Genomic DNA, 27,692 nt, shown 5'->3' on the forward strand with positions numbered 1-27,692 from the left:
CAAAAGACACCTAAAGTATTAAATATCTTTTACCCTTAAAACTAATTACATACATAAGACAGCTTGACACTCACAGAGGAAACATCAGGACTCTTTATTCTCACCGTCTGCTCACAGGAACAGTCGACTCAAGTTGGTTTACAGTAAATATCTTAAACTTCCATCTCTGTTAAAAAGTTTGCATGAAGTGGGTCACCTGTAATGATTTCTTCACTGTTTGAGGCAGAAACAAAATAAAACCGGGCCTCCTTCCAGTCCTGTTGTGCCATTTATCAGCCTGATGTAGGCTGAAACTAAATTTATCTCCGACCCGACTTCTTCTTCTTCTTCTTCTTCACACTGACTGAGAACAAACCGGAGCCTCCAGGACACTGTGGTCCAGCGGAAACTGGACCGGGCGGTTCTGCAGGCAGAAGAGAGGAGAAAAACAGACGTGAATCAGAATTCAGCAGAAAGAATCCGACAGGAAGCAGAAGGAAGTTATTATATTAAACATTTTACTGTCCCAGAAACAGAGTCGTGTTGTTTGCTAACCCTAACCCGGAATACCATCCTGATTCTGGGACGGCTGTAGCTCAGGAGGTGGATCAGGTCGTCTGGTAATCGGAAGGTTGCTGGTTTGAATCCCGGCTGCATGTCAAAGTGTCCTTGAGCAACATACTGAACCTCAAACTGCTTCTGATGAGCAGTTGGCACCTTGGAAAACCTCCAAAAACACACTCTGCACTTTAATAAGCACGACACACACAGGACTCCGTGTGTGTGTTCCATGGAGGAAATCAAAATAAGCCGTTTTACTGCACAAATTGATTAAGTGATCAATAAACTGACTCATCAGCATCGTGTTAGACTGCTGAGTTTGCACATGGATCTACATGTTTCTGACCGAGGGCGACCTGACCTTCTTTAAGACGCCAAGAACGAAAATTAGCATCTTGTCGTTTCCATCGAGAGAATCAGGCTGTGAACGTCTTAATATTTACAGCTGCTGATCAGATCGATTAACGATCCATCAACATTTATAACTGCCGTTTACAGAGACCTGCAGACTTTCATTGTAAATGTTTCCCTCTGATACACTGATATTAAATAACAGATCCGATTTGACATCAGAATCAGTATCAGGTGCCGATACTGACATCGATCTGACGCCAGCAGCCGAGATCTAATAGTCGACTTTATTGATTTCTCATTGCAACCTTTTAAAATTCAGCTCACGTGTAGATTTCTCTTACAGGTAAAGCAGCGCCGTGCTCTCCCATCATTAGTTACCATGGTTATTTACTCTCCTGCACCTGTTCGGGTTAAAAAGCTTCAGATCAATTAAATGTAAATTTGCAAACTGTGATTTTTGTTGTTCTGTTCTGCACATGCAGCATCTTTAACACGTGTTTCCTTCCTGAGAGACGGATCCTCCTCTGGTCGCTCTTCATGAGTTTTCTTCCGTCTTTTATTCCACCTCCCTTTTGAAAGATTATTTTTCCTCAGCATGGCGAGTTTTTCCTCACTGGCCTCGAGGGTCTGAGGACAGAGGATGTTGCTGTATTAAATAAAACTTATTTTATTTAAAATAATACGTTTATTCATACATCACCTTCACAGAACAGACGTCTGAAAGGGCTTTATAACAGAAATGAAGGTAAAAACTTTAAACATGGAGAGAAACATTATAAAACTGACAACCAGCAGAAAATAAACAGTATTATATGTTTATTTGTCCAGTGATCATGTTGTTTAAAGGGTTTTGAGTGTAGAGAGTTAAAGAGACAAAACAAGTGTAATACCTGTCTGACAGGAATGCTCCTAATTTACACATTAAAGATTCATATTGTCTCTTGTTAATCATTCAAATCAGTGTGTGTGTGTGTGTGTGTGTGTGTGTGTGTGTGTAAATATTGTGGGGTTTTTTTAACCATTCTTCTCTCTTTTTTTGTGTTATTGTGAGTTTTTGTCACTGCGGATCAATAAAGTAATCTAAATACATCTATTAGTTATCTGTTAGTGACGTCATAACACGTCATAAAGGCATCTTTATTGGAAAGTGTTCATGTCAATTATTGTTTGTGTGTCAGCTGTGTCTTTTGTCTCTCAGTGCGCGCGTGCGAGTGTCACATGTGCGCGCGCACGCCTGGGAGAGCGCTCGTGCCGGTGTGTGGTGAGGCTGTGTGGACCGAGAGAGAGAGAGAGAGAAGAAGAAGAAGAGGAGGAGGAGGAGGAGAAGAAGGAGAGGAGGAGTGCCAGAGTTGGACGGACTGTGTGGCCGCCAGCAGAGGATGAGAAAGTGAGAAACTGAACTGAGAGCAGCTGAAGTTTGACTCCCAGCAGCAGCAGCAGCAGCAGCAGCAGCAGCAGAGAGGCTCCGGGACTCCATGAGCGGAAAATCGAGAGGCAGAGAGGATAAGGACCATGCCTCCAAAGGTGAGTGATGCTGAACCCGGATCATCAGGACGAACCGGGTCGGTCTCTGTATCTTTTCTTTCTTTGTTCTCAGCACAGACAGACAGACAGCAGGAGCTGTGCTGAGATCAGCACTTTTCAGTCCCATTGTCCAGAACACGGAGCGTCTGAACTGGATCACTACACACAGTCATCCCGGGAGGCGTGTTTTATATATGTGAGCCGCGGAAACAACCCGGAAAATGTATTTACAGACGTGTTTTAATCAACATACAGACTCAAACCTCTGCTGCTGATTGTTACTCTGTGGTTCTGTCGATCCTGCAGAACCGCCACACACACACACACACACACACACACACACACACACACACACACACACACCCTCCTCCCCTTTTGGATAGCAATAAAATTGACGCGCGGTACACCGCAATGGAAACTGGGAAACTATCATTGCCATGGAGACAACAAAAAAAAAGGGAGTTGCCCGCGAGCAGCGCGCGTCCTGCAGCATAATGTATTCATGAGATACTCTTCATTCATAAAAAGCAGCAGGAAGCCTCGTGCAGGGGTTTAATCAATCAGCACCTAATCAATAATTATTCATTTTCCCAGCTAAACATCTAAACTACAGCTGACTGTTTCCAGTTACATCAAGAGGAGGTTTCATCTGATTCAGTAAAACATTTACTATGAACATTGTTATAATAATAATAATAATAATAATAATAATAATAATAATAATAATAATAAAGAAATAAAGATTTCAAAGAGCTTCACAGAAAAAAGAAAATTAAAGACAAAAAACAGCAAAAGGATAAAGAGCTGCGGGAACAACAATAGATAAATAAACAAATAAATCAACACAAGGATTATTATGGGATATAATTATTAAATGATAAGAGTTAAACCTGCCATGTCTTCCTATAAAAGAGAGAATTTAAGTTGATGTTTAAGTTTACAGGCAGCAGTCGGCCTTTTTTACTGGAGGAAACATGTTTTATTTATTAATCAAACTCCTCGGCATATTTCAGTTTATTGGATTGTATTTCATTCTGATTTATTCGCTACTCATCTACAAGCTGTTCGTTTGTCCCCGGTGGGATTGATAAAATAGTTTCAGTCTGAATCTGATCTGAAATCAGTGAAGCTGTCAGAGTTAGAGTGAAGACAAACATGAATAATACAGCCAGAGGCGACCGGATTCATTAAAGATCATCTGTCAAATAGTTCACACTAGCTGTTTTTATACTGGGCGATAAGCGTCCTTTCTGTGACGAGGTCTGTGGATTTAGACAAAAGGCAGCTAGACCTGCACTGTTGTGCGACTCACAGCCGGGAGTTTTAAAACCAGGAAACAGCTGATCACAGCAGTCAGTCCGTCACTTCATCCACAGACGGCAAGATGAACAACTGAACAGCTGCAGAGATCCAGGAGATGCAGCGTCTCCTCGTCTCTGTAGCTGTCTTCACTGTCCGCTTGTTGTTGTAGCAGCAAGCTGCTAACTGTCGCTACTTTCAAATTAAAAGCCCCCTGCTAAGAACCCAGTTCTACACTCCAGTGGGGTGCAATGTAAAGCTCTTATTTTGAAGACAAATTCTTTGTCACTGTTCACAGCCCAACTTCGTGCTTCACGTCATGTCACATGTTTACGCCTACCTCAGAGGCGGCTTTTGGAAAAGGAGGAATATTACACCTCCATTTTTGTCAAGAATGTTGGTCTGGATGAACTTTCAAGGCTAATTAAAGGGTGACTCCGCTAATTTTAAACATTAAGGTGTGTTTACAGCTGTTTGGGAGAACGACTGCATGTGTGAAAAAGTAATATGAAGCCTTTTGTGGCTCCAGAGGAAGCTGGATGCTAGACCACTGGACTTAAATAAAAACCTGGTGGCTACATTACCCACAATGCAACTCAGCCTGGAGGCGATTCATCAGATTAGGTCCACATAGCATTTTTTTTTTCCGGCAGAAAAGTGGTGGCTGTGCATCCAGGAGCGCTGAGAGAGAAAACGATGCACTGGCAACAGTATCTTGACATCCGGCACTGTATGATCGACACGGTGCTTTGTGGATTACTATGTTTTCAATTTGACATCTGGACATCAGAGCAGGAAGGATGAGGGAGCATGACTATTATCACCTAAGCCAGGAAAAGGAAATGGAGCGGCGGTACCCTGTGCCTTTCTGAAAAATTGAGGGATTTTTGGAGCTGCAACACAAATATGGGGTGTTCAGAAAAAAGACTCTGGGCCTGATTTACTCTTTTCTCTGGGGATCCTCTTGCTGCAGCAGATGTTTGTTTCTTATTGGGAACAATTGAACAAAGACACTGCGGCCACGTGGTCACAGGCCCTCATACATCACTTGAAACCATTAATCAGGTTTCATGTAAATTTCCTCTGGAGCCACAAAAGGCTTTATACTACTTTTTACACAGCAGTAGCTCTCCACAAGACCCGTAAAGACAATTTAATGTGTAAAATTAGGAGGAGCTACCCTTTAAATATTCAGGACTTGCCTTCACCATCCTGTGGAGAAAATGTATATTCAACCCAGCTCGCTGGGCAGCACACGTACCAAGTTACACATTAGCTACAACACAGAAATAATAATAGTAATTATAACAAAAAGAGGCTTCAGCTGCTGTGGAGGTGTGCCAGCAGGGGTTGCTATAGCAACAAAATGTCCAGTAAGTGCTGGTTGTGGACCAGTAGGTTAATAAACGTTATTTATGGTTACCTTTTACTCATAAAGCTCCAAGATACGATACGAAAACACATCAATAAACTGAAAGAAAAGCAATAAAACCAAACCAATAAAGCCGAGGGTGATTTATGTGATGATAAATCCACCGAGAGGTCACAACAATAATAACCCCGGCACACTGTAATGGACTCAACAGCCCTGTAGTAAATACGACCTTTGTGAATCTGATGATTTGTTACTGACGTTAACACCGTGGCACGACTGATTTAACTCATTTTTGAGAATAGATTTTGTAGTGTTAACATGTTTATTTGTCTATAAATATGGCAAATCCAGTTTTAGACCTACCAGACAACATCTTCATCACAAAGTGCTCAACACAGTGGTTTCCATAAAACTGAGGAATCACTTAACCCTTTGAACTCAGGCAAAGAAATGGTCCGCCTGTTCGTACATCGATATTTGGCTTCATAAACTTTATCTGCCTTAAATCTGTACAGCTGAAGATAAAAGGTTATGCAAAACAATTCCAATCAAGCATAACAATTGATAGAAGTCTTCCAATTGTGCATTAAACAAAAAAGACAAACAACAATCTGCGAGGTCTGTTTTCTGAGGTAAACGGCCGGATTATGACTTTGATTCTAGTTTTTAACGATAAAACTAACAATGAACCACAAGTTACTTTCCAGATTAAAGATATTTAAAGTCTTTCATAGGGGGAAACATTAAGAGACAAAGCCACAGAGATAGAAATACTGATTCTAACAATCGCAGAAATATGTCAAGTCTGTTTCACTTTTCAAAATATCTTCATCGAGGACTCACTGCTTCCTCTCGGGCGGACAGACGTACAAGGTCATAAGTCACCTTGTACTGTTCTGTATATAATAATAGTGGCATAGAGGATTAAGTTTGAGGTAGAGCAAGAACTCATTAACATCCTGTTCTTGAGGAGATTAGGCTTATATGTGAGGGGTGTGTGTGTGTCTGTGTATGTGACGTTGTGGGGACATGAGTCTGTTTACACATCGTGGGGACTCGACTTTCTTATGGGGACGTAACGTAACGTGAAACTTTAACTTTTTAAATGACACCTTGGTTTAAGGTTAGAGCCTATTTAATGTCTCCAAAAGTGAAACATGACTCTGTGTGTGTGTGTGTGTGTGTGTGTGTGTGTGTGTGTGTGGACTCAGCAGCAGGGGAGGATTAACTGTGGACACGCGATTGTTAATTAACCCTGATTGTGACGCAGCATTCTGGCAGCAGAGGTCAGCGTTGCACAGCAATTAAAGCCCGTCTGATATCTCACTGATGTCAGCATGAGGTCCAGACAAAACACAGTTTTACATTGATTTATTACATTTAAAAATATATATATATATATATATAAATATAGAAGCCCAGCTCCAACACTGGAAAGGAAAATTCCACCCCTCATGTTTTTGGTCGTGACAGCAGCTTGTCTCCAGATAAACAGCAGGTTTAGATATAGTCGTTGATATTTTTAGTTACTTTTATCTTTATTCTAATGTTTCTTCTCATTAGAGCCACATAATATCGACAACATTAGACTGACTTTAGCTTTTAGGTGTTTAATGACGACGGTAAAACAACTGTGTCGCTCTGCCGTGCGCTTGATTTTATTTTAATTCACACAACAGAAAAACTTCACAATAAAATGCCACTTCCTGTTAGTCATGACAAAGTCGGAGAAACTGACGGAGAAAAGTTTACGGAATATTTGCACCAACAGATTAATGACTTCCTGTCCTCAATTAACTTTATTACCTTTGTTCGTCTTTACATAAAGCTCTACCTGACTGTGACTCTATAATCTGAGTTCAGTGTGTGACGTCATGAATGAAGTGGAACATTTCATGTCACACCTGTGACAGCCGAGTCCACCTTCTGTCCCGCCTTACGCTACAGAAGATGAGGTTTGACATAAACCGCGACTCCTGGGAGTCCAGATAAAAATAGAGGTGTGACAGACTTCAACAGAGCTTCTTCCCTGTGGTCGGCCGTGAAGTCTGATAAAAGTTTCACTTGAGAAATATTCACAGTTTAGCATCTGACATTATCATCGGTATCATTAATTGATTTAAGCAGAGTCGCGCAAACAACAATCTGCGACGTCAGTTTTCTGAGGTGAGCGGCTGGATTATGACTTTGTTTCTAGTTTAGTAACAATGAACCACGAGTTACTTTCCAGGGAATTAAGAGACAAAAACCACAGAGTAAACAAAATACACTTTCTTAGAATCGCAGAAATATATCAGCTCTACATGAGAGAATTTGGACATGTGTTTTCTTACAAAAAATCACTCTGAATAATTGATTAATTATTCAAAAAAATTGGTGATTCATTCAGAAGGTGTCAACTAATTGATGAAACTACAAATAGTTGCAGTTCTAGTGTTCAGATGTCATCGCTTATAGACTTTAAAGTATATTAGAGAATAAAGAAAGATGAACATGTGTGCTCACAAACTCCTACAACTTATAAACTCTCAGGCTGAATTCTAACAAACACATGGTTACGTCAGTGTTTTGCATCCCTGCTGGATTTTGTGAGAGGTGTCGGGCTGAACGTCGGCGTTACCCACAGTCTCCACTTATGAGCTGATAATATGGCGCCATCTAGTGGCGAACCGTTGGAATTACTCTCAGTGAATGACAGCTGATCATCTCCATATCTGAAGGGAGAGAGGGCACTTTTCGAGCAGACTACAGTGATTGTAAACTGGCTTCCGTCCCGGGCTGTCGGCCTGAGAACCTTTGCCAAAAAACGTGACTGCTGGCATCTTTGTGGTTTGCTATTTCAAGCCAAGGCTACCAAGCTATTTATGAGAGGTGTTATGTGTTTGTTCAAAGCTTAAATGGTATCAGAGTTCAGCTGAAAGAAAGACAGAAAGTTTCTATAAACGACGTTAGAGTCAAATGTTACGTCTGCGCCCACATGCAGGGGTGTTGAACAGCAACCGGGAGCAAGTGTAACAACAAACAAGATATCCTGATACGAACACAGAGGATCGTGTACTTTATATTCATTTAATATCCATTAGAGAATAAACACAGTTTAAATTGAAAGTGTTGACAAAAAACTTAAGTAGCAGTCATGAAGATCAAATATACGTACATACATGAAATAACCTGTCAAGATAACAGACTGTGGATTTCATCTGGGACGGCACAATAATTAAATGGTTTTAAAATAATGTTACAGATGAAACTGATATAATTTTAGAAGTTGACGTCCTCCAGATCCTCTGCTGTCTACCTCAGATCAGACGTTCGTATTGCTGATACTTGTCTTGATTTCCAAGAAAGCGATAACTGTGAGCTGGAAGGATGTAAAACCACCAAGTATATCTCAACCGGTGCAGAGGCCTACGTAATGGGCCTACATAATGGATGAAAGGTGAATCAGGAGGATTCGTCTGAGCTGCTCATAAACGCACCACAAACATATTTGATTGTTGAGTGTCGAACCTCGGGACGCCAATCACCGACATGTTGGTCCTGAGCTCAGCGTTCAGCTTTTCTCCTCATTCTGCTCCCCCTCTCTGTCTGTTTCTGTCTTATTATGTCATTTCCTTTTGCTTTGTCTGCCGTGTGTTAATCTGCACTGATGGGTTGAAATCACTTCTGTGATGTCTGGAAGTCGGCGTGCGATGAGGCAAAATGAAAAACAATCGATAATTTCCCTCAAATGCATTAAAACTAAAATAACAATGAAACTGTGAGGAGGAGACAGTTCAGACATTCGTGCTGAAATGTGGCGAGTAAAAGAAAAAGGCTGCACTCAGCTAAACAATAACAACAGATACCTGAAAACTCTAACAAAGAAGGTTATTTTTACTTAGTTGCTATCCACCGCTGCCATTTTGACACCATCCATTACAAAGGCTGACGTGCTGACCTAACGATGAACAATAACATTTAACCAGGACATCAAACGTTAGCTGTCAGACCATGTTCGCTCTTACTGTGTCTCAGTTCAGGGTCTGCCTCCTCTGAAGGACTCGCCTTCACAGACCACAGAGGCCGGGTCCTTCAGAGTCCTTGTTAACCTCGTCAGCCGTTGTTAAATGTGACGGTCTAGTCTTTGGAGCATTTCCTGGTTGTGTCACCAGATGTTTTACCCTTACGTCACAATTTCTGTCGCCCAGGCCCGCGAAAGTGACGATCTACACCACGCGATGTCGCCATTTTCTCTCTTTCTTTATTCTTTTTTCGGGTGCACAAATAATCTTGGGATATATGAGGCCATGAAGGATCGTAGCGGTGCATCCTCCAAAAAGAGGGAGAAGGAGGAGCATCTGGAGGAGCGTTTGAACTGGGACAGTCTTCACGCTGTGTTGTGACATAATTGGCCTTCAGATGCTCCTCTGAATGATGCAGAAGCTGAACTGAGCCTCATGGTCCTGCTTTGTTTCTGACTGGTGCGGTCCGAGATGTTGAAATTCAGCAACGACTTCCTAGAGTTTTGATCACATGTATTTCAAAGACAACTTTGATGTTTCTTCTTCTGTGAGCTTTACTTTTTCATTTTTGCTGAGTGTGCAGGTTCACCAGCAGCAGCAGCATCCTGCTTCACTGCCCTCACCGGCTTTTATAGGCCGCTGCCCTGCAGTAGATAGACGCTACTCTGCAATCTGTTATAACGTCCGTATGGTCTCGGTAATATGGACGCTGCTGTGTCCTAACAGGAAGCTCTGTTACAGCCCGACGGTGTAATGGGCTGACAGCACAGAGCTGCATGATTATGTGGTGGCAGCATCACTCCGAGTCTGGTTACTGTACTCACTACATGTAATGTGCTGTGATCACACACACACTGAGAGGAAGCCATTAGGTGTGTGTGTGTGTGTGTGTGTGTGTGTGTGTGTGTGTGTGTGTAAGCTATGTTCAAATCAAATCAAGGACATTTCACTGGGTCACATGACAGCTCCTCTACAGAAGCTGAATCAGAGAATCTGGACATTTATTTTTGTTAAAAACGACTCAACATTATAAACTGATCATCAAAATAGTTGTTGGTTAATTAATCGTTTACAACTAAATAATTTAATTGACTAATCGTAGCAGTTCTAGTGTTCAGATATCAGACTGGTTAACGTGACGGGTCGTTTTGGGGAAATTCTGAGACTTTTTTTGTCGACTGAATGTATCAAATTAATCAATGACCTGATTAAGATTTACTGATATTAGTTGATGGTGATGACAACACAACAACAGAGTGCAGTTAAAATAGTTTTAATGTAGACCACGCGAGATCAATTCATTGATTAGTCGCTCGGTCTAAAAATATCAAATTAATGTTGATAAATTTCTTCCGCAGCCGGAGACGACGTCTCGTTTAGTCCACAACTCAAAGATATTCAGTCAAGAAAACAGAAAATGTGCGTTTTGATTGATTATCAAAGTAGCTGGCGATTAATTTGATCGTTAACAACTTAATGATTTCACAGACATCAGACTGGATGGTGGACAGCAGAGTGAAGACAGGCGGCTCATATCTTGATGAACATTTTGAGGCATTTTAAATAATTTTGTAGACTAGTTGTATCGAATTAATCAATAAACGTGATCAGCTGATTAATTGATGATATTGGTAACACTACAGGGACTCTTTAGGCTAGTTTACAGTGTCTTAATGTGGCACAAATACTCAGTCTGGTGAGGATTCATCACTTTTGGATTTTTGGATCAAGTTCTGGAGAGAACCTGAGTCTCTGAAAGCGGACCTGCTTTGAGAGCTGGTGCTGTTCGACTCTGATGTCACACACACACACACACACACACACACACACACACACACACACACACACTCAGTGCCTCCTCCATGGATCCTTGGATTTGGGACCGGCCTGCTGGCTCCCTCCCTCTCTCATTGTGCCAGATCAGCGGGGCCTTGAGATGAATCTTTAATGACCGGTTCCAACGGCTTAATGGCCTCTAATGTTCTGTAATGATCTCCCGTCAACGCCATGTGCGCGGCCTTAATGGATCCAATGCCGTGGAGAATAGTGCGCTCTGAACTTCGCTTAATTCCTCCTCTTTTTGTCGAGCAGCAGCAACACAACAGGAAGCGAAGAAAAAGCCATGAGCACAAGGCTCCGGAGCTCCACGGGCGCAGCATGACTTTCCCTCTCCGCCGAGCGACCTCAGGTAGGACCGGGGGGGGAAAACCCGACACCATCCGGACCGTTGTTATTCTGGAACACGATTCTTTAATATCAGTAGAACTTTACGTATCTCGTAGCCTGCTGGAAGGTCAGAAGACGCTCTTTAAGTCTCCAAACAGACTCTGCTAAGACGTTTCCTCAGTGTATCTTCAGTCAGTGTTCGACCGACTGACTGACCGACATCCTCTCTCTATATTTTCTTCCTCTGTAACGCTGTGTTTTATATTATTGGATCTTGTTGGTGTAAACTTGGGACAAACGTGTGTTTTTAACGCGATTAAAACTTGTATTTGTGTCCGTGGAGCTGGAAGCAGATCTGGACGCGCCCTTCTTCTCCCCGACAACAACACAGCTTCAGTATTCTGAACTCGATAACCTCATAATTTATTCTCTTATACCATTCTGCTGTTCTCCGCGAGCATGAAGTCACGTCTGTAAAGCGGCTCTATGGAGTTTTGGAGAAGAAATTCATCAACTATTTACTGTTCTCAGAGGAAAACAAGGTCCCCAGGACACTGTATGAGGCTGGGGAGGTGGCAGGGTCCGCCACATATAAGCAAAACAGCATGAAACTGTGTCGTCCTTTAAGGTCAGTTTGTTCATTGAGTCATGAAGACGATGAGAGTTTGATTATTTAGATTGTTTAGGCGTAAAAAAAAAAAAAGAAAAAGTCTTTTTCTGATTTAAATTTTGTCCCCAAAACAACAGAGTGTTCCATTTAATTAATCATCAGCCGTGCAGGAAATCATTTATCGGTTTCTGTCATTTTTCAAAAGAAAAAAAGACTTCAGCCTCTTAAATTAGCACATCTCCTCGTCTCTTTACTCTATGAAATCTAATGAAATATGTTTGGATTGTGGACAGAACGAGGTGTTTTAGGACGTCATGGTGGGAAACACTGATGACATTTTCTACCATTTAAAATTTCTTCTCCCAAAACTACGTAGTGCACCTTTAATGCATTTCAGGCAGTGAGACTCTCAGCTTGTCTCCTGGAAGCTCACAGAGCAGATTTCACAACTCCAAACTTTGAATCTATTACTGAACATATTTTCCTCTCATCTTTTGGAGGCGCAGGATAAATTGTTTAATTGGCTCAACATGAGTTCACAGCACCGCCCTCAGAGACTCCGGATCAGAACGCTACAGCGCTTCTACTCGCGGACTAATCCCGTTACTGTCGGACTCTGTGTCGGCCTGCAGGGCGGCTTTTTCTTACATCGTCTGCTCCGGCAAAATAAGATGAAGCAAAATAACTTTCTGCCTCCAACAAACTGGAGCAAAGATTACCTGGATTTCAAGGTTGTTGAACAGGTTGTGTCAGTCTGTTGTTGCTGCTGCTGGGTTTGTGTCGGTCACACACATAAAGACTTTCTCTCTCTCTCTGAACATCTGCTGGAAATAAACTGTAGTTTTCTCGACTCTGACCTGTTTTGTCACGTTCCAGAGCTCAGACCAAACCTGACGTGCTTTTAACCAAAGACAAGAGATGCAACAGTTCAAACGCATCTTTTAAATCCTGCATTTGAATGTATGTTCGAACGTACAGACTTCAGTTTTTTATCCGGTGTGTCATATTTAGTGGCATCTAGTGCCCGCCGCTACGGTTACAGCTACAAGTGTTAAAACGTGAAAGTCCCTCTGTAGTTTGTCTGTTCTGGGCCACTGTAGAAACAGTTGCTGTGTCTCAGTTCAGCGTCTGCATCGTTCAGAGGAGCATCTGAAGGCCAATCACATCACAACACAGTGCAAAGACTGTCCCAGTCTGAAGGCTCCTCCAGATGCTCCTTCTTCTCCCTGTTTTGGCGACATCGCGTGGCGTAGATTGTCACTTTCATGGGTAAAACATCTGGTGACACAACCAGGAAATGCTCCAAAGGCGAGACCGCCCCATTTAACAACAGCTGACCAGGTTAACAAGGACTCTGAAGGACTCGCCTTCAAAGACAGCAAAGGCCGAGTCCTTCAGAGGAGGCAGACCCTGAACTGAGACACAGACATTTTGTTGCAACTAAACCTCCAGGAAGCGCGCCAAGCTATGAAGCCAGTTTCTCTTGTGGCCAAACGGTGCAGCTACAACGTCATGTGATGCACTCGGGCCAAAAGACTTTCTCCCGTAAGCTTACATTGTAAAAGAGGCACCTGTAAAAGGTTGGATACATTTATATGAGCATCACAAACCCCAAAATGACCTGCAGCCATTTGTTCCACTAAAATTTAGAAAGTCTTGAAGAGCTGCATGTTTTAATTATCTAGAACGAGTTGAGTTATATCGGCTTCATGCACAGCTGAGCATCTGTCACAGGACTGAAAGTTGTGTCCAGATTTGAATGTGAATCCTTGCGTGGAAGATGCATCGATGTACAAATCTGCTCAGTCGCGCATGAAGCCAAAACTGGTTAAGCTCCTGGATAAATAATCACCTGGATCTTCTGTCAATCCTGCACACGGCACCTTTATGTTCTCATCAAGGCTTTTCCGGGATGCTTCTGCTCCCAGTCCTCCCCTCTGTTCTGCCTTTATAATGGTCTTATTGATTTGTGTATTGATGCATTTGTTTTCTGAGGCATTTCATGTTGTCATTGTTCTGGTTTCGAGGCCACGGCTGAGATTCTGTCGGTGGTTCTGTCTCGTTTCCTGCAGCTTGTGTTGGCACATTAAGTTTTGTTTGTTGCGGCTTTTGCTTTTAGGAGCGTGTGGTGTTTAAAAGCGAAGCTCTCATAAATGAAAGATGAATGCTTTCACAGATTTCTGGTTATGAAATCCTGCACGGCTAAAGTCCCTCCAAGGAAAAAAAAAAAGAAAAAGAAGAAAAAGAAGCAGGGCATGTGGGCTGAGCCGAGCAGCAACACCTCAACTAAATTTATCTGAACATTTTCGAGGCTCTTACCTAACGTCAACTCCTCCGGTCAAGGGCACAAAGTCTGAAGGCTCCACCTCAGTGACCAGGTCCTGACCCCACACAGTCCATCACTCTCTCCTCCACCCAGCTACAGATTACTGAGTTCCCCTCCTCCTCCTCCTCCTCCTCCTCCTCCACTTCTTCCTCAGTCCTCTAATTTACTGCTCTCCACATCCCCTCGCTCCCCCAGCCATCGATTTTCAACCCCATGCACCTGCTCTCTCTCTGCGCCGTGCAGGTGCCACAGGTCTCTTCCTCCACCAGCCTCCGTCTTCCACTCTTCCAGACCGGTTGGAGCTGCGGTTGCCATGCGCCACTGCAGCTGTATCAGGCGCTGACAGCTGTGCATCTGCCTCCCCGCGGGGGGTCCGCCTGTGGCCAGCCGACACGCATGAATGGGCTGATTGCTGCTGCTGCGAAGCGAATGCATCAAAAAAAAAAATGGGGGGAAACATCTTGAAAACGACACAAACTGAAGAGCTTCCTCTGTTCTTCACCTCCTTCCTGCAGCAGCGGTGAACCTCTGCACCAAAAGAAGATGAGCGCCCCTCCTTTACTCTCTCCCTCCCTCCCTCCCTCTCTCCCTCCCTCTCTCCCTCTCTCCCTCCCTCCCTCCCTCCCTCCCTCCCTCCCTCGCTCCCTCTCTACCTCCCTCGCTCGCTCCCTCGCTCCCTCCCTCGCTCCCTCACTCCCTCCCTCCCTCGCTCCCTCACTCCCTCCCTCCCTCTCTCCCTCTCTCCCTCCCTCCCTCCCTCTCTCCCTCTCTCTCTCCCTCCCTCCCTCTCTCCCTCCCTCTCTCTCCTCCATCATTGTCCTTTTCATTTATTCTCCATCTGCCTCTTCTCATGTGTTAAATGTCTTGTCCTCTCTCTCTCTCCTCTCTCAGGCTCCACTCAATATCTCATTTTCTCTCCTCCACCCACTCCTCCTCCTTTCTCCCTTTTCCATTACCCCCCCTTTCATTCATTCACCTGTCTCCCTCCTCCTACATCACTCCCCCCCCCCCCTCTCCTCCCCCCTCTCCTCCCCCCTCTCCTCCTATCACACATCAGTCTAACATGTAAATATCATGCCACGTGGGGTTCAGGGTTACAGGTGCGCTATGAGCAGAAAGCTGCCCAAACCTCCCTCACCTCACACACACACGCATCACACGTCCACACACACACACACACACACACACACACACACACACACACACACACACACACACACACACACACCCACCTTCCTCCTCCTCCTCCTCCTCCTCGTTCTTCCTCCTCGGGGCGGGCAGGGCTGCAGCAGTTTATGAACGGCACGGCTGCATCATGATCCCGTCCCCACTGATCCAGCCCCGAGCTGTTTCATTGACAAACATCCCGGTTGCTGCATTTCTGTCACGGAGCGCGTCGAGCAGCGGAGCGTCACCGGGGGAGCGGAGCGGAGCTGCAGTCATCAGCAACAACAGCCCCCGGTGTCGTCTCCACCACATCCTCAGCTGTTGATTCGCCTTTTGGACCCGGACTGGATCCTCACGCAGCCCCTCTCCTCCACCTCCTCCTCCACCTCCTCCTCCACCTCCACCTCCTCCTCCGCGCTCTCTCGGGACGGCCAGATCACCGGCGGAGGGGCGCAGACAGCCGGAGCCTGTCAGACCCCTGTGGGGGGATGTGAGGCGGCGTCGTTCACACTCACTCTCCGGCACATTTCTGGATTTGTTTGACGACTTCCATGAAGCGTCCGGACGCACCGATGGAGGATTCTGGACGCTTTTTAACATCACGGATATCTGCGAGACTGCAGCGGCCGGTGTGTGATGCGAACTGAGCCGTGGGTGGTGTAGACCCCCTCCCGCACCCCCACACACCCCCAGCGCCTTATCCGCGGTCCCCACCTCCCTCCGACCGGGACGCACAGCCTTGTTTCGCTCCACCGGGGGAACATGTCCCGGGCAGCGGCTATCGCCAGCTCCCTGATCCGCCAGAAGCGGCAGGCGAGGGAGCGGGAGAAGGCGAACGCGTGCCGCGGCAGCGGCAGCCCGAGCAACAGCAAGGGCACCAACGAGAAGCCGAGCAAGCTCAATGTGTTCTCCCGAGTCAAACTGTTTGGGTCGAGGAAGAAACGGAAGCGAAGGCGACCACCAGGTCTGAGAGGAGCACCAGCCGTCCTCACCACCACCATCACCAGCAGCTTCATCACCAGCAGCTTCATCACCAGCAGCTTCATCACCAGCAGCTTCATCACCAGCAGCTTCATCACCAGCAGCTTCATCACCAGCTAACACCATTTTCTCCTCTCATCACTCTGCTGCTGCTTCATCTCCTCCTGACAGGCTCAGCATTAATCCTGTTGCATGACACACAAACATCTCATGTAAATAACTTTGTGTTGTCCCGCAGCAAAGTGTTGTAGTGGTGTGTGTGTCTGTGTGTGTGTCCATATGTGTGTGTGTGTGTCTGCATGTGTGTGTGTGCTCAGCTTCATGTTCATCTGTCACTTGTTCTGTGATTTTCCGTGTGCGCCACAGTCCACAGGGGTCAGGGATCCATGTGGGCCCTGGAGGCCCTGGAGGCCCGGCGGACCCGAGACACAAACAGCCTCTCCGGCTCCGACACTTCCGGCTGCTGGATGTGATCACATGACAACAATAAGCAGGAATGGATCCAGTTAATGTGTCTGTCTCCTCTGCTCCTCTCAGAGCCCCAGTTAAAGGGCATTGTGACCAGGCTCTCCAGCCGCCAGGGCTTCCAGCTGCAGATGCAGCCGGACGGCACCATCGACGGGACCAAGGATGAAGACAGCACCTACGGTGAGTCGGACCTCCACGTCGCTCCATGTCACTGATTTCTCTTTACTCACCTTCTACTTCAAGAACCAGCTCCGGCTGCGTTCGTCATTATGGATTAACTTTCTCCACTAATTGAAACATTGATTAGGCTGTAAAATGTCCACCAGAGGCACAACAACACGAAAGTAATCAGTTTGCTGACAAAGAAAGCATCAAATTATCACTTTTTTAGGAACTGGAAACAGCAAATGTTGGAAAAAAGTCTTAAATATTTATTGATTACCTATTTCGCTGGTTGATTATCTGTCAATCGACTAACCAATCAGAGCGTCGCAGATCTTAAAGGTGCACGATGAAGAGAAAGATCCTCACTGACTAAACAGACAAAACAAACAGACTCTTCGTTTTCATGACTGAATAAACAAACTGACCTTTTACTGTGTTTTACTTTGTTTATATGTGGCGGACCACGCCACCTCTCTAGCTTCAAACTGTGTTCTGCGGCCTTGTTTTCCTGTTTGAACAGCTTGTTTATTCAGTTAATATTGAACATGTGATACAGAACACGGAGGCTCCTTCAAGTTGTTACGCCAACGCTGGAAACATTTATAAATACAGTTATTAAAATGTATTTAAGCTGCTTTTCTCTTCTTGTATAAAGAAAATTGATATAAAAAAAAAAACAAAGCTGGAAATCTTTACATATACTTTTCTTCACAAAGAGAGGTCAGCAGAGTCTTTTAATCTGATGTTTCTTCTTGGTACAACAGAACATCACAACATATTGTAGGTTCGATACCTCCACAAGGTCTGATTGAGTTTAAATCCCATATGTCCAGTTTGGACTCATCAGTCTGAACCACTTTGAATCCAATTTAGTGATAAAAGTCTCCCAGTGGAAATCCATCTGACGTGGGAGGTTTAACTCCGACAGTCGCTCAACAACACGTCGAGTGTTCATTTAATTAGTGGAGCGGCGCGAGCTCTTCCTCCAAAGGTCAGATGGCAACATGGCAATCTCACTGTGTTAAATGTTCCCCAGATGAAGAATGTGATTAAATATCCACAGGATGCAACGTTCAGACGTGACAGCCGGAGGAGGTTTCCTCTCCCCGGCTCCTTCTGGCACCGGCTGCAACCTGAGATTGATACGACTTATTTGATTCTGTTGTTGTGCCTCAGACGGCGATCCTTATCCTCCTCCTCCTCCTCCTCCTCCTCCTCCTCCTCCTCCTCGTGCACGCTCGGCGGTTGCCAGCATCACGTATTAGTCTCCGCCACTCCTCAGGCCACCGACACAAAGAAAGCGACGTGGCCACAGAGGAAGCGTGTTCTCCAATTAGATGATTACATGGTGTGTACATCATGTAAACGCCTACCCACACGAAACCGGTCGACCGCGAATGGATTTGAACGGATAATCCATGTAATCCACGTCTCAATATAACCGCAGTCATTATAAAAGAACATGGTTGGCTAAATGAGTATAATTAAACAAGGGCCTGACTCATCAAACTGTCTGGAATAATTACGTCGCTGCTCCAGAGCTTTTACAGTAGAATCATAAATAACTTTTCCTCTGCAGCACCAGAGAAAACAACAGCAGTGAGGAATATGACGGACAGTTCGAGTGGCCGTCACAGACACCAGAAATATGTTCAGATCCTCTCCGCAGCTCGCCGGCTCGATCAGCTTCACATTGTTTAAACTGGCAGCAGACATGTTTTAGTTTCTACTGCTGATTCTTCTCAGAGTAACGTCTGACTGCTCACGCGTCCAGATTCCTTACAGACCTCGCTTTCAAAAATAAAGGTTGAGTTACGGCGCAGGAGGAGGAAGCAAGTCCTCCGGCGCACAACCAAAAACAGGAAGAGGCATTGATCTTCCCGGTCGCTCTCCCCAGGTGACGGTGGACCAACCGGAATAACTTGAAAAGAAACAGAGCTCTGCTGACGGAGGAGGCGGAGACGGACGAGCATCCACTCGGTGTTATGCTAAAGTCTGTTCCCTCGCTGGTTTGTGCTCCTTCCAACCAGCCGGACTCAAAACAGTTTAACACCAGCATTCTTAAAAAACCTGCCTGCCTGTTAATACTTCATGATATTCTGCCTTTTCATATCACTGACATCCATGGTATCCATCCACGGTAGCCATGACGCTAATAACAAACTCTTTACTTCAAGTGTTCAAGAGCAACAATCAGCTGGTTGATGGTTTTTTATTTTATTCTTACATCAATAGAAGAAAGTCACTTAGATTTATATGATTTTGTCATTTTTTTCTGGAGAAATGAGGGAATTTTACCAAATAAATTGCAGACTCATTCTATAAGAATTATTCTCCACTAATAATGGCTGATGTTTATGTTTCTCATCACGTTACAGCTAGCTAACATCAAAATCTACCAAAACCGTGAGCTGAAACACAAACATATTGTCGCTGTCAGTACGTTCGTTTGATCGGTTTTTATAAATCAGGAGTAAAAACAGCTTTGAGATGTCAAACCTGCTTTTTAAATCGTTTACTTTACTGTAACAGTGTGATATCTTTGGGTTTAGGACCGCTGCTAGGAAATCGTTAGTTTCAGTTCTTCTTTAATGCAGCCCGATGTTCATTTTCCACTGGTTGCAAAAAGGAAGTCAGATTGTATGTAAGCTTATGAGAAAACAACCCTTCTTGTGTTTTAGGGTGTTTTCCTACCACAGCGTGACCTCAGGAGAACCAGACGTTTGATCCTTTTGACAGTCGAATAACGAGTGTGAGAAACTGTCAAAGTTCCTTCAGTCCAGCATGTCTGGACTCTTTATTTCTCTCTGACGGTAAACTGACGATCTTTGGGTTGTGGACAAATTTAAGACATTTCAGGATGTGACTTTGAGCGTCATCATGTTCTGACATTGTATAGGGAGTGAAAGTGAGTCAATAATCCAACTAATTAATCCACAGTAATGAGTTCACACTTGATCTGAACGCTTCACCTTTTGTTTGGGACATTTGTGACGTGCAGATTTCACCATCTGACTTTTTATAGATGAAATGAACGATGGAAGAAGAGCTGACAGATTGTAGTTGTATCGTGTCAGAAGCAGCTCCGTCTGTGGCGTTTCTGTAAATCAAACCTTCCTTTGTTTCGGGCCTCCTGATGATCCTCATCTCTTCATCTCACGCTTCACATCCTGCGCTCAGTCGTTAGTATAATCCAGTCGCCTCAGTGACCTTGTAAAACAGCTTGGATGGAGGTGTCAGCGTACCAGATGCTCCGCTGATACTGACGAGGAGTTTCTCTCCGTGTGTGAGTCCTTGTGTGTTTGCTGTGCGTGTCTTTGTGTTTATCTGTTCTCTGTGTGCGTCCTCAGCTGTGTTCAACCTGATCCCGGTGGGGCTCCGTGTGGTGGCCATCCAGGGCGTCCAGACCAAACTGTACCTGGCGATGAACAACGAAGGCTTCCTCTACACCTCGGTAGGTCTCCTCACACACTCACCGCCGCCATCATTACGCACCGTTAGAGACTGAAATCTCGTCTTCGGGTCAGGCTGAGTAATGAAGCAGCAGCTCTCAGTGTGACCGGTCTCATTATCATCCCATCATCGCGTCGATACTTTAACTACAGTGTTGTCTTGTGAGTCAGCTGCCACTCGCTGCCATAATCTGGCGTCTGAGCCTCTCTTTATCTATCCACTGATATTGTGGCTTCTCAGGATTGATTTCAGATCACCCACCAGCCTCCTTTTGTTTATCTCCCTTCAGTCTTTCTTTGATAGGAAGATTACCGTGCGCCCGTTTACGCACGGCTCCTGGAATTTGTTTTTATGCCTCTCCCCGACAGATTTACGCGTGCGTCCGTGCGGCGTGCGTATATATATATTCCCTCTCAGACGGCTCAGAAAGCAGCGCCGGCTGCAGTGCAGTGCATTAAGTGCCTCACTTTAGCTCTGGAGCTGTGATGGTGGGTGGTGGAGATGCAATAACAACAAAACAAAGAATCAACAGAAATAACACGCACTTCCAGAGCAGGAGATGAAACCAACACTTCGCTGTAATAATGGCCGTGCTGCTACGCGTCTGCAGGCACGTCTGCCACCATCAGTATCAGGCGCCATCGTGTCCACTCCTGGACGCTCTGGGTCACAACGGCCATATCGCTCATTTTCAGCTTTCTCGCCTGATATTAAACACACAATATATTCACAAATACGCACTCACGGATCACACTCTGTCCGTGTGTTCGTGCTGAATCCACTCGGAGATTATGCAAGACTTAATCAGAATTCATACAAGATTAATGGACGACAGAGAGGAAGAGCGTTCTGTCTGTATCTCAGGGCTCCATCTCTCTCTCAGCGGGCTGGTTGGTATTCAGGGGAGTAGCCGGTTGCTATGGCGATGCAGGAATAAGGAAATGCAAATGTCAGCTGTCCTAAGTCGGCGCGGTTTGTTCTCGGAGACCACAGCCCGGCCGAGATAATGAGTCAAAGAGCGGAGCAGCTGATGGATGAATACACTGATGGCAATACGGAGGAATGACTGAGCTCTCTTTAATGCAGCTGCCATTACCGGCACACATCTTCCGTGACTCGACTCCCTCTCTGCGGAGAACGCCCCCGTCTCTCCACGTCTCCTTAGTCACCTTCTTGTCTTCTATCTTTTATGATTTGTTCTAATATCTGTCCTCCTCTCTGCCCCCCCCCCCCTGCGCCTCAGGAGCATTTTACCCCGGAGTGTAAGTTCAAGGAGTCGGTGTTTGAGAACTACTACGTCACCTATTCCTCCATGCTGTACCGGCAGCAGGCCTCGGGCCGGGCCTGGTACCTGGGACTCAACAAGGAGGGCGGGATCATGAAGGGGAACCACGTCAAGAAGAACAAGGCCGCCGCACACTTCATACCGAAACCACTCAAAGGTAAGACGAGCAGAGGAGGAACCTGCAGCTGAACGCTTAAACTAACTGCTGCTAACTGTTAGCAGGTGAGCTCAGTTAGCGGTGCAGCTAGCGATCCAGACCTGGGAGCACCTCCTGCCTAAAGGGGGCTTTCAGACTCTGGACCGACGGGGGCCGGCAGAGAAAGCTTGAAGGGAGCGACACGAAAACATAATGTCATTTATTATTACGAATTTAAAGGGATATTCCGGCGTAAGTTTAATCCGTGGTCACAGCTCACCACTCACTAACCAACCCTGCTCGTGTGGGGAAGCCCTGACGAGTCGATTACCGAGCGCAGCAGAGTTCCACAGCTCAAGGATGAAACTGTATGATTGTTACTCCATGGAAATGCCATCAAAATTCATATTTGTCTTACCTACCAGTTTATAACAGTTATTATCAAGAGCTGACAGGGAAAAGAACAGAATTGAGCATTTCTAACCGCACTCGGTTGTCGACTCGTCAGGTCTTCCCCACAACAGGGAGCTGCTGCAGGAGAGTGGTGAGTTGTGTTCACTATTCAATAGAAATCTATTCAAGCTAGCTGCTGTTTGATGCCTCAAACTATGTTCTGAGACTGTATTTATACTGTTGCTGAAGTTTGGTGCTGTTCTGAGCATCATTTGTGGCTTTTTAATGGCGGTTTCTTGGTGGAGGCGTATACTGCAGTGTATTGTTATCATGTGATCATTTCTGAGGTTGCTAAAACTACATAAGCTAGCGGAAAACTTGATCTCTGGAGGGGGTCTTACTCTGTGTCACGGTGTGTTGGACCATGGATTAAACTTACACCAGAATATCCCTTAGGGTCAAGGTTAGGTTAGGGTTACATTTTTGAAATTGTTTTTAACTAAATTTTTATGCATTGCACCTTTAAATTTGACTCAAAGCACCAGCATCTGAGACCCAAAAAAAACAAATGTGTGTGTCGTTCTGGCAATAAATGTGGGGAAGAAACAGAAAGATGCATGAAACTCGTATCAGACGGTTAAATTAGGCGGCGCTGATCAAATACGAATCGAGATTCTGTTTCTGCACGGCCCATTTCTCGCCTCAAACGTTTCCAGAAACATATTTCAGTGAACGGCTCGGCTGTAATATGAGAAGGAAGACAGAGCGGGACACACATGCATTAACACACACACACACATTAACGTGCACACGCCGCTGTCCCGGCTAACAAAACAAAGAAACGAGCGGGTCAGATTACAGAACACACAGAGCGAGCAGACTTCGCCCTCTGCTGTAGTTACTCCACCACGTCAGATCCTTGTTTGCTGATGTATTCATGGACAAAATCTCACGACTGACCTTGAAAAACGTGTTTTTGCTGGTCGGTTCTTGAGCAGAACGTTTGAAGGTGTTTGTTTTAGTGATAATCTGCAGAAGAGGGAGATTTATAACACACACACACACACACACACACACACACACACACACTGGTTTAGAAGCCATCTTGGTTCAGTGTGAACAACTGACACTTGATACAACTGTAGGACAAACATTTGCATTTTCATAGATTCATGAGGAGGTTTAATATTTAGGAACAAATAGTTGAATTGAATTGTTTTAGTAGAAAAAACTCATCAGACAAATATTTATTTGGTGCAGCGTGTTCTTCTATGTCAAAATTTGAACTTGTCTGTGTAATATTATGTATTCATGATGAAACAAGCAGTACAGAGTTAGAAGAACACCTGAGGTGTTACTTATTTAAAAAGGTTCAAGTAAAACATTGTTTGACTCACAGTGGACAAATTCTTTTGAAGAAAAGGATGGAAATCAGTAGAGAAGTCGTGATTCTAAGCTTTCTTCTTCATTTTCTAAACATGGTGCCTACGTTTCCCACAATGCAAGTTGACCACTGACAGTGTGTCATAGGTTCAGGTGTCATGCTAGCAGCGGACGACCGACGTGTTTACCTCCAGTTTTTATCCATTTTTAAATTTGTCGTGTTTTGTCCCAGCTGATGTCGCCTCACCTGACGTCACCTGACGTCACCTGACATCACCTGACATCACCTGACGTCACCTGACGTCACCTGACGTCACCTGATCAGACTTCACTCCTCTGCAGCCTCACAGGGCTTCATGCTGTCTGTACTGGCAGCTGTACTCAGATCAGACGTGCAGATAAGCTGAAGCAGTCTGATTCATCAGGACTGTGCAGGTGTGGTTTGAAGCGATTTGATTGACAGGTCAGCACTGAAACTGTCTTCATATTCTGATTCACATATTTCAGGACTCTGATTGGTGCATGACGATATGTGCCGATACGTTTCTTCCTCTGCCGACTTCACACTGGAGAGGAAAACAGGAACGAAAGAGGAAACATGTGATTTGCTGCAGGAGCCCGTCTTTCACGGCAGGAGGCTGATTGAGGAAATAAGTTTTCCAGCCTTGTGAAGAAAACAGGGGATCTCTGAATGATGAGCGACAATCAAACGTCACAGATTAATTATTGTTTAATAAGGTTAACGTTGAAAAACTAATGTGCTTCATCAGGACTCTGTGGGTGTGCTCTGATCACAGCTGATTGACAGCAGCGTCTCCCGCGGGTGAAATTAGCGAACAATCCACCTCCGTCATCAGAGTCTGATTGTTACTCCACCTGTTTCACATGTGAAAGTGTGTTTACAGGCCTCGTGGAAAACGACTGCGTATGTGAAAGCAAGTTTAAATCCTTTTGTGTCCTCCAGTGATGTCACACGGTGGCTAAGTTGCATCGTGGGTAATGTAGGCACCAGGTTTTAAAAGGAAGAAGAAAGGGTGGAATAAAAAGAGAAGTCGTGTCAAACATTGTTATTAATGAAAAGAGAAAAAGAATTCCGTAACGTATAATAAACAAACAAACGTGTTAACAAACCGACATGTACAATCTGTTGTACGTCCAACAAAAAGTGTCTTCTTACCAAATGCTCACTTTATTCAGTCCGTAAATAAATGGTGATAAAATGGTAATAAAATGCATTTATCTGTAAAAAGATTTCCTGAGACGGCAGCTTATTAAAGCTCATATGATCTTCTATGCCCACACTTGCACCTACAACAGCCAGTGAGTGATCTTGTAGACTCACTCTGTCTCTTTCTCCTCGACAAAATCGCTTTTCTTTCCCCAGATGATCAAGTGTTAAGTGTTCGTTTTGCAGTTATGTGGACCCACTGTGTTGTACAGCCTATAGGGGCAGCTGCAGGCTTGTTTTTGCATTAAAATGCAGGCGCAAAAAATAAATAATTAATTCAGTGTGTGTTTGATTAATGTCAGATGCCCCAACCGTTCAAAAGAGCTCAAAATCACGTCTGTAGTCCAGACGGTCCAACGACGGCTTTACATTCAGACTGCAGTAAGTGTTTAAGGATCATTTTACATAACAAATCAAATCAAAACAGTCTCACTCGACTGCTCGATATGAACGGCAGATGTTTTCAGTGAAAAAGCTCTAAAACCAAACAGCTGGTCAGACGAAGTCAGACCCGCTGAGGAACATCAGATATTTCACTGACTCGTTAGTTGAGAGCAAAACAAAGCTAAGAGCAGGATGAATAAAGGATTCATCAGATGGACACAAACACGACTTGTGATGAATGCTGATGCTGCTCGCTACCTGCTGTGTGTGTAAATAGGCGACTGTTTACCACTTTAAAGGTGCTTTATGTAAATGTTGCATTACAGCTTGTTTTTATTGCATCCAAGTGGTCTGAAACAGGCTCAGTGAAAAATGACAAATCGATACTTTACTGGGAGAATAATCTGTTTATTTTGTGCTGCTCGACTCGACTCGAGATCGTGATGACTCACGTCTGTACGGATCATTACGTCACAGCTCAGAACTTAAAGCTTCTTGCTGCGGGAAGTTTTTTTCTGGAGACAGAATTAATTAAAAGTGTTGACGCGAAGAAGAAAACCTCGTCGTTATCTACATGCAGGGGAGCTGAATGGAACGTGCACAACAAACCTGTGACTGGATTAATATTTGAATTAATGATTCTTGTCTTGTCTTGTCTTGTTCTGTGTGTGTGTGTGTGTGTGTGTGTGTGTGTGTGTGTGTGTGTATGTGTGTGTGTGTGCAGTGGCCATGTATAGGGAGCCGTCCCTCCACGACCTGACTGAGATCTCGCGGTCAGGCAGCGGCACACCCACAAAGAGCCGCAGCGCGTCGGCTCTACTTAACGGCGGAGGGAAGTCGGCCAGCAACAATGACTTGTCCTAGCCCCCCCACCCCTCATACCTCACACACTCACACACACACTCACACACACACACGACTGCACACACACACAGACACACACACAGATCTCAGGCCGACATGCCCACACATCAGGCTGGTGAGGGGGAGCGAGGAGGCGAGGAACGACAGGACGCAGGACAGGAAAGTGTTCTTCCACTTCACGGAGCCCACTGTGACTGACTGTGATGTAAATAAATCAAGGACAATCAATCCATCTGGCTCCGCTGCTCTGGTCTGCAGGTGGGGGGGGGGGGCAGGACCTGTGAATCTCTTCCCTCGACTACTCTTCCTGCTAATGTACGATAACCAGAGAGAACAAGAGAGGCTGAGAGGGACAGAGAGAGTCAGTCAGTCACGTAGTCCGATAAACAGACTGTTACAGAGAACCAAAGAGTCCGAGTATTAACTAACTAGGTAAAGGCAGAGAGGAGGCAGGTGGCAAGGAAGTTAGAGAGCGACAAAGGAAGGAAGGAAGGAAGGAAGGAGGGAAGTCCTTATCTACTCTACCATACGCTATGTTTACACAGAGCTCATGGGGTTAAGTCATATTTTTAAAAATGACGAACGTATTCCTTGTACACTTATGAGGACCGATCATATGTTTGCATGCAGGTGCACCTGTGTGTGTGTGTGTGTGTGTGTGTGTGTGTGTGTGTGTGTGGGTCAAGTACACACTGTGCTTGCAGTAGGAGTGTTGTGTGTGTTTGTGTGAGAGAGAGTGTGTGTGCGCACGCATGAGTCTGGGGGGTGGTCTGGGATTTTACCTTTTTAAGATCTGTTGTATATCAGACGAACCTCCTGAGGGCTTTAGCAGGTTAAAATAAGGTTTACTGTATATGCTTCCATGCTTACTTCTTACAAGCAATGCTGTTGTTTATCTTTCTGTTGGTTGTCGTCGTCCTCGCTGTTTGTTTGTTTGTTTGTTTGTTGTTGCATGGAAGCTTGTGGACCTCTGCTCAGTAGCAGCATGCCGAAGGTCCTTTTTTTTCTGGTCTTGCGTGTTCCTGACCAAAAGAGAACACTAGTGAGCCAATAGTGTCGTACCAGAACACTAGTGAACCAACGGGAGGGGACGTCGGAACACCGCTGGACCAATAGTATTGCACCAGAACAAGAGCGGACCAATGGTGTTGGACCAGAACCGGTTTAACCAATGGGAGCACAGATTAACTTAATATTTTGGTTCCTGCTGTGGACAAAACTAGAAATGCACTAAATAAACTCTTTCTAAAGAAGTTACAAGAGAGTCTCGTCTTCTTTTGTCGATGTTTCCCATCCATGTGTCGATGTAACTCTTAAATACTGTGTCCTAAAATTCAAATGTAAACTATCTGCTAACAGAGATATGTTCGCTTGTTTTATGCTCTTTATCTAAAAAATATGGGTGAATTGTGTTTTGAGAACCACCAGCCTGACAGGTTGGGCTCCTTTTACTTTATAATGATAATAATGATAATAATCTATCAAGTCTTACAGTGGGAAGACTTAATAAGTCAGTCATGAGTGGTAACAGCTCTCAGGTCAGTGGAGAGTTATTGATGAAGAGTCACTGGTGTTTAACTTTCCAAC

The 27,692-nt window shown here is 44.8% G+C and overlaps 1 protein-coding gene and 1 long non-coding RNA gene across 6 annotated transcripts; one reads left to right on the top strand and one right to left on the bottom strand.

Annotated features, from left to right (window-relative positions):
* Nucleotides 1-75: 75 nt before the first annotated feature.
* Nucleotides 76-15,554, bottom strand: LOC119031807. Its single transcript, XR_005078704.1, has 3 exons — nucleotides 15,431-15,554; nucleotides 14,192-14,616; nucleotides 76-403 (listed from the first exon to the last, which is right to left on the bottom strand). It is a non-coding gene; the product is annotated as an uncharacterized LOC119031807 (long non-coding RNA).
* fgf13b (fibroblast growth factor 13b) lies at nucleotides 2,002-27,365 on the top strand. 5 transcript variants are annotated; one of them, XM_037120530.1, is made up of 5 exons: nucleotides 2,002-2,418; nucleotides 16,884-16,994; nucleotides 20,330-20,433; nucleotides 21,676-21,874; nucleotides 25,966-27,365. In XM_037120530.1, the coding sequence occupies exons 1-5, from the start codon at nucleotides 2,370-2,372 to the stop codon at nucleotides 26,103-26,105; spliced, it is 603 nt and encodes a 200-aa protein (XP_036976425.1). In that variant the 5' UTR covers nucleotides 2,002-2,369; the 3' UTR covers nucleotides 26,106-27,365. The 5 variants fall into 5 exon arrangements, with proteins under 5 accessions (XP_036976425.1, XP_036976426.1, XP_036976424.1 ...); XM_037120531.1 differs by lacking the exon at nucleotides 2,002-2,418 and adding an exon at nucleotides 8,236-8,531; XM_037120529.1 differs by lacking the exon at nucleotides 2,002-2,418 and adding an exon at nucleotides 9,225-11,284.
* The last annotated feature ends 327 nt before the right edge of the window (nucleotides 27,366-27,692 follow it).

This window comes from Acanthopagrus latus, chromosome 13 (genome assembly GCF_904848185.1).
Source record: "Acanthopagrus latus isolate v.2019 chromosome 13, fAcaLat1.1, whole genome shotgun sequence".
NCBI classification, from domain to species: domain Eukaryota; kingdom Metazoa; phylum Chordata; class Actinopteri; order Spariformes; family Sparidae; genus Acanthopagrus; species Acanthopagrus latus.

What these genes read in the sequence shown, in the direction of transcription:
- fgf13b (XM_037120528.1), top strand. Translation starts at nt 16,128, where the DNA reads ATGTCCCGGGCAGCGGCTATCGCCAGCTCCCTGATCCGCCAGAAGCGG. An exon ending in GAAGCGAAGGCGACCACCAG is followed by an intron (nt 16,330 to 16,883) that starts GTCTGAGAGGAG and finishes TGCTCCTCTCAG; the next exon opens with AGCCCCAGTTAAAGGGCATT. An exon ending in GGATGAAGACAGCACCTACG is followed by an intron (nt 16,995 to 20,329) that starts GTGAGTCGGACC and finishes GTGCGTCCTCAG; the next exon opens with CTGTGTTCAACCTGATCCCG.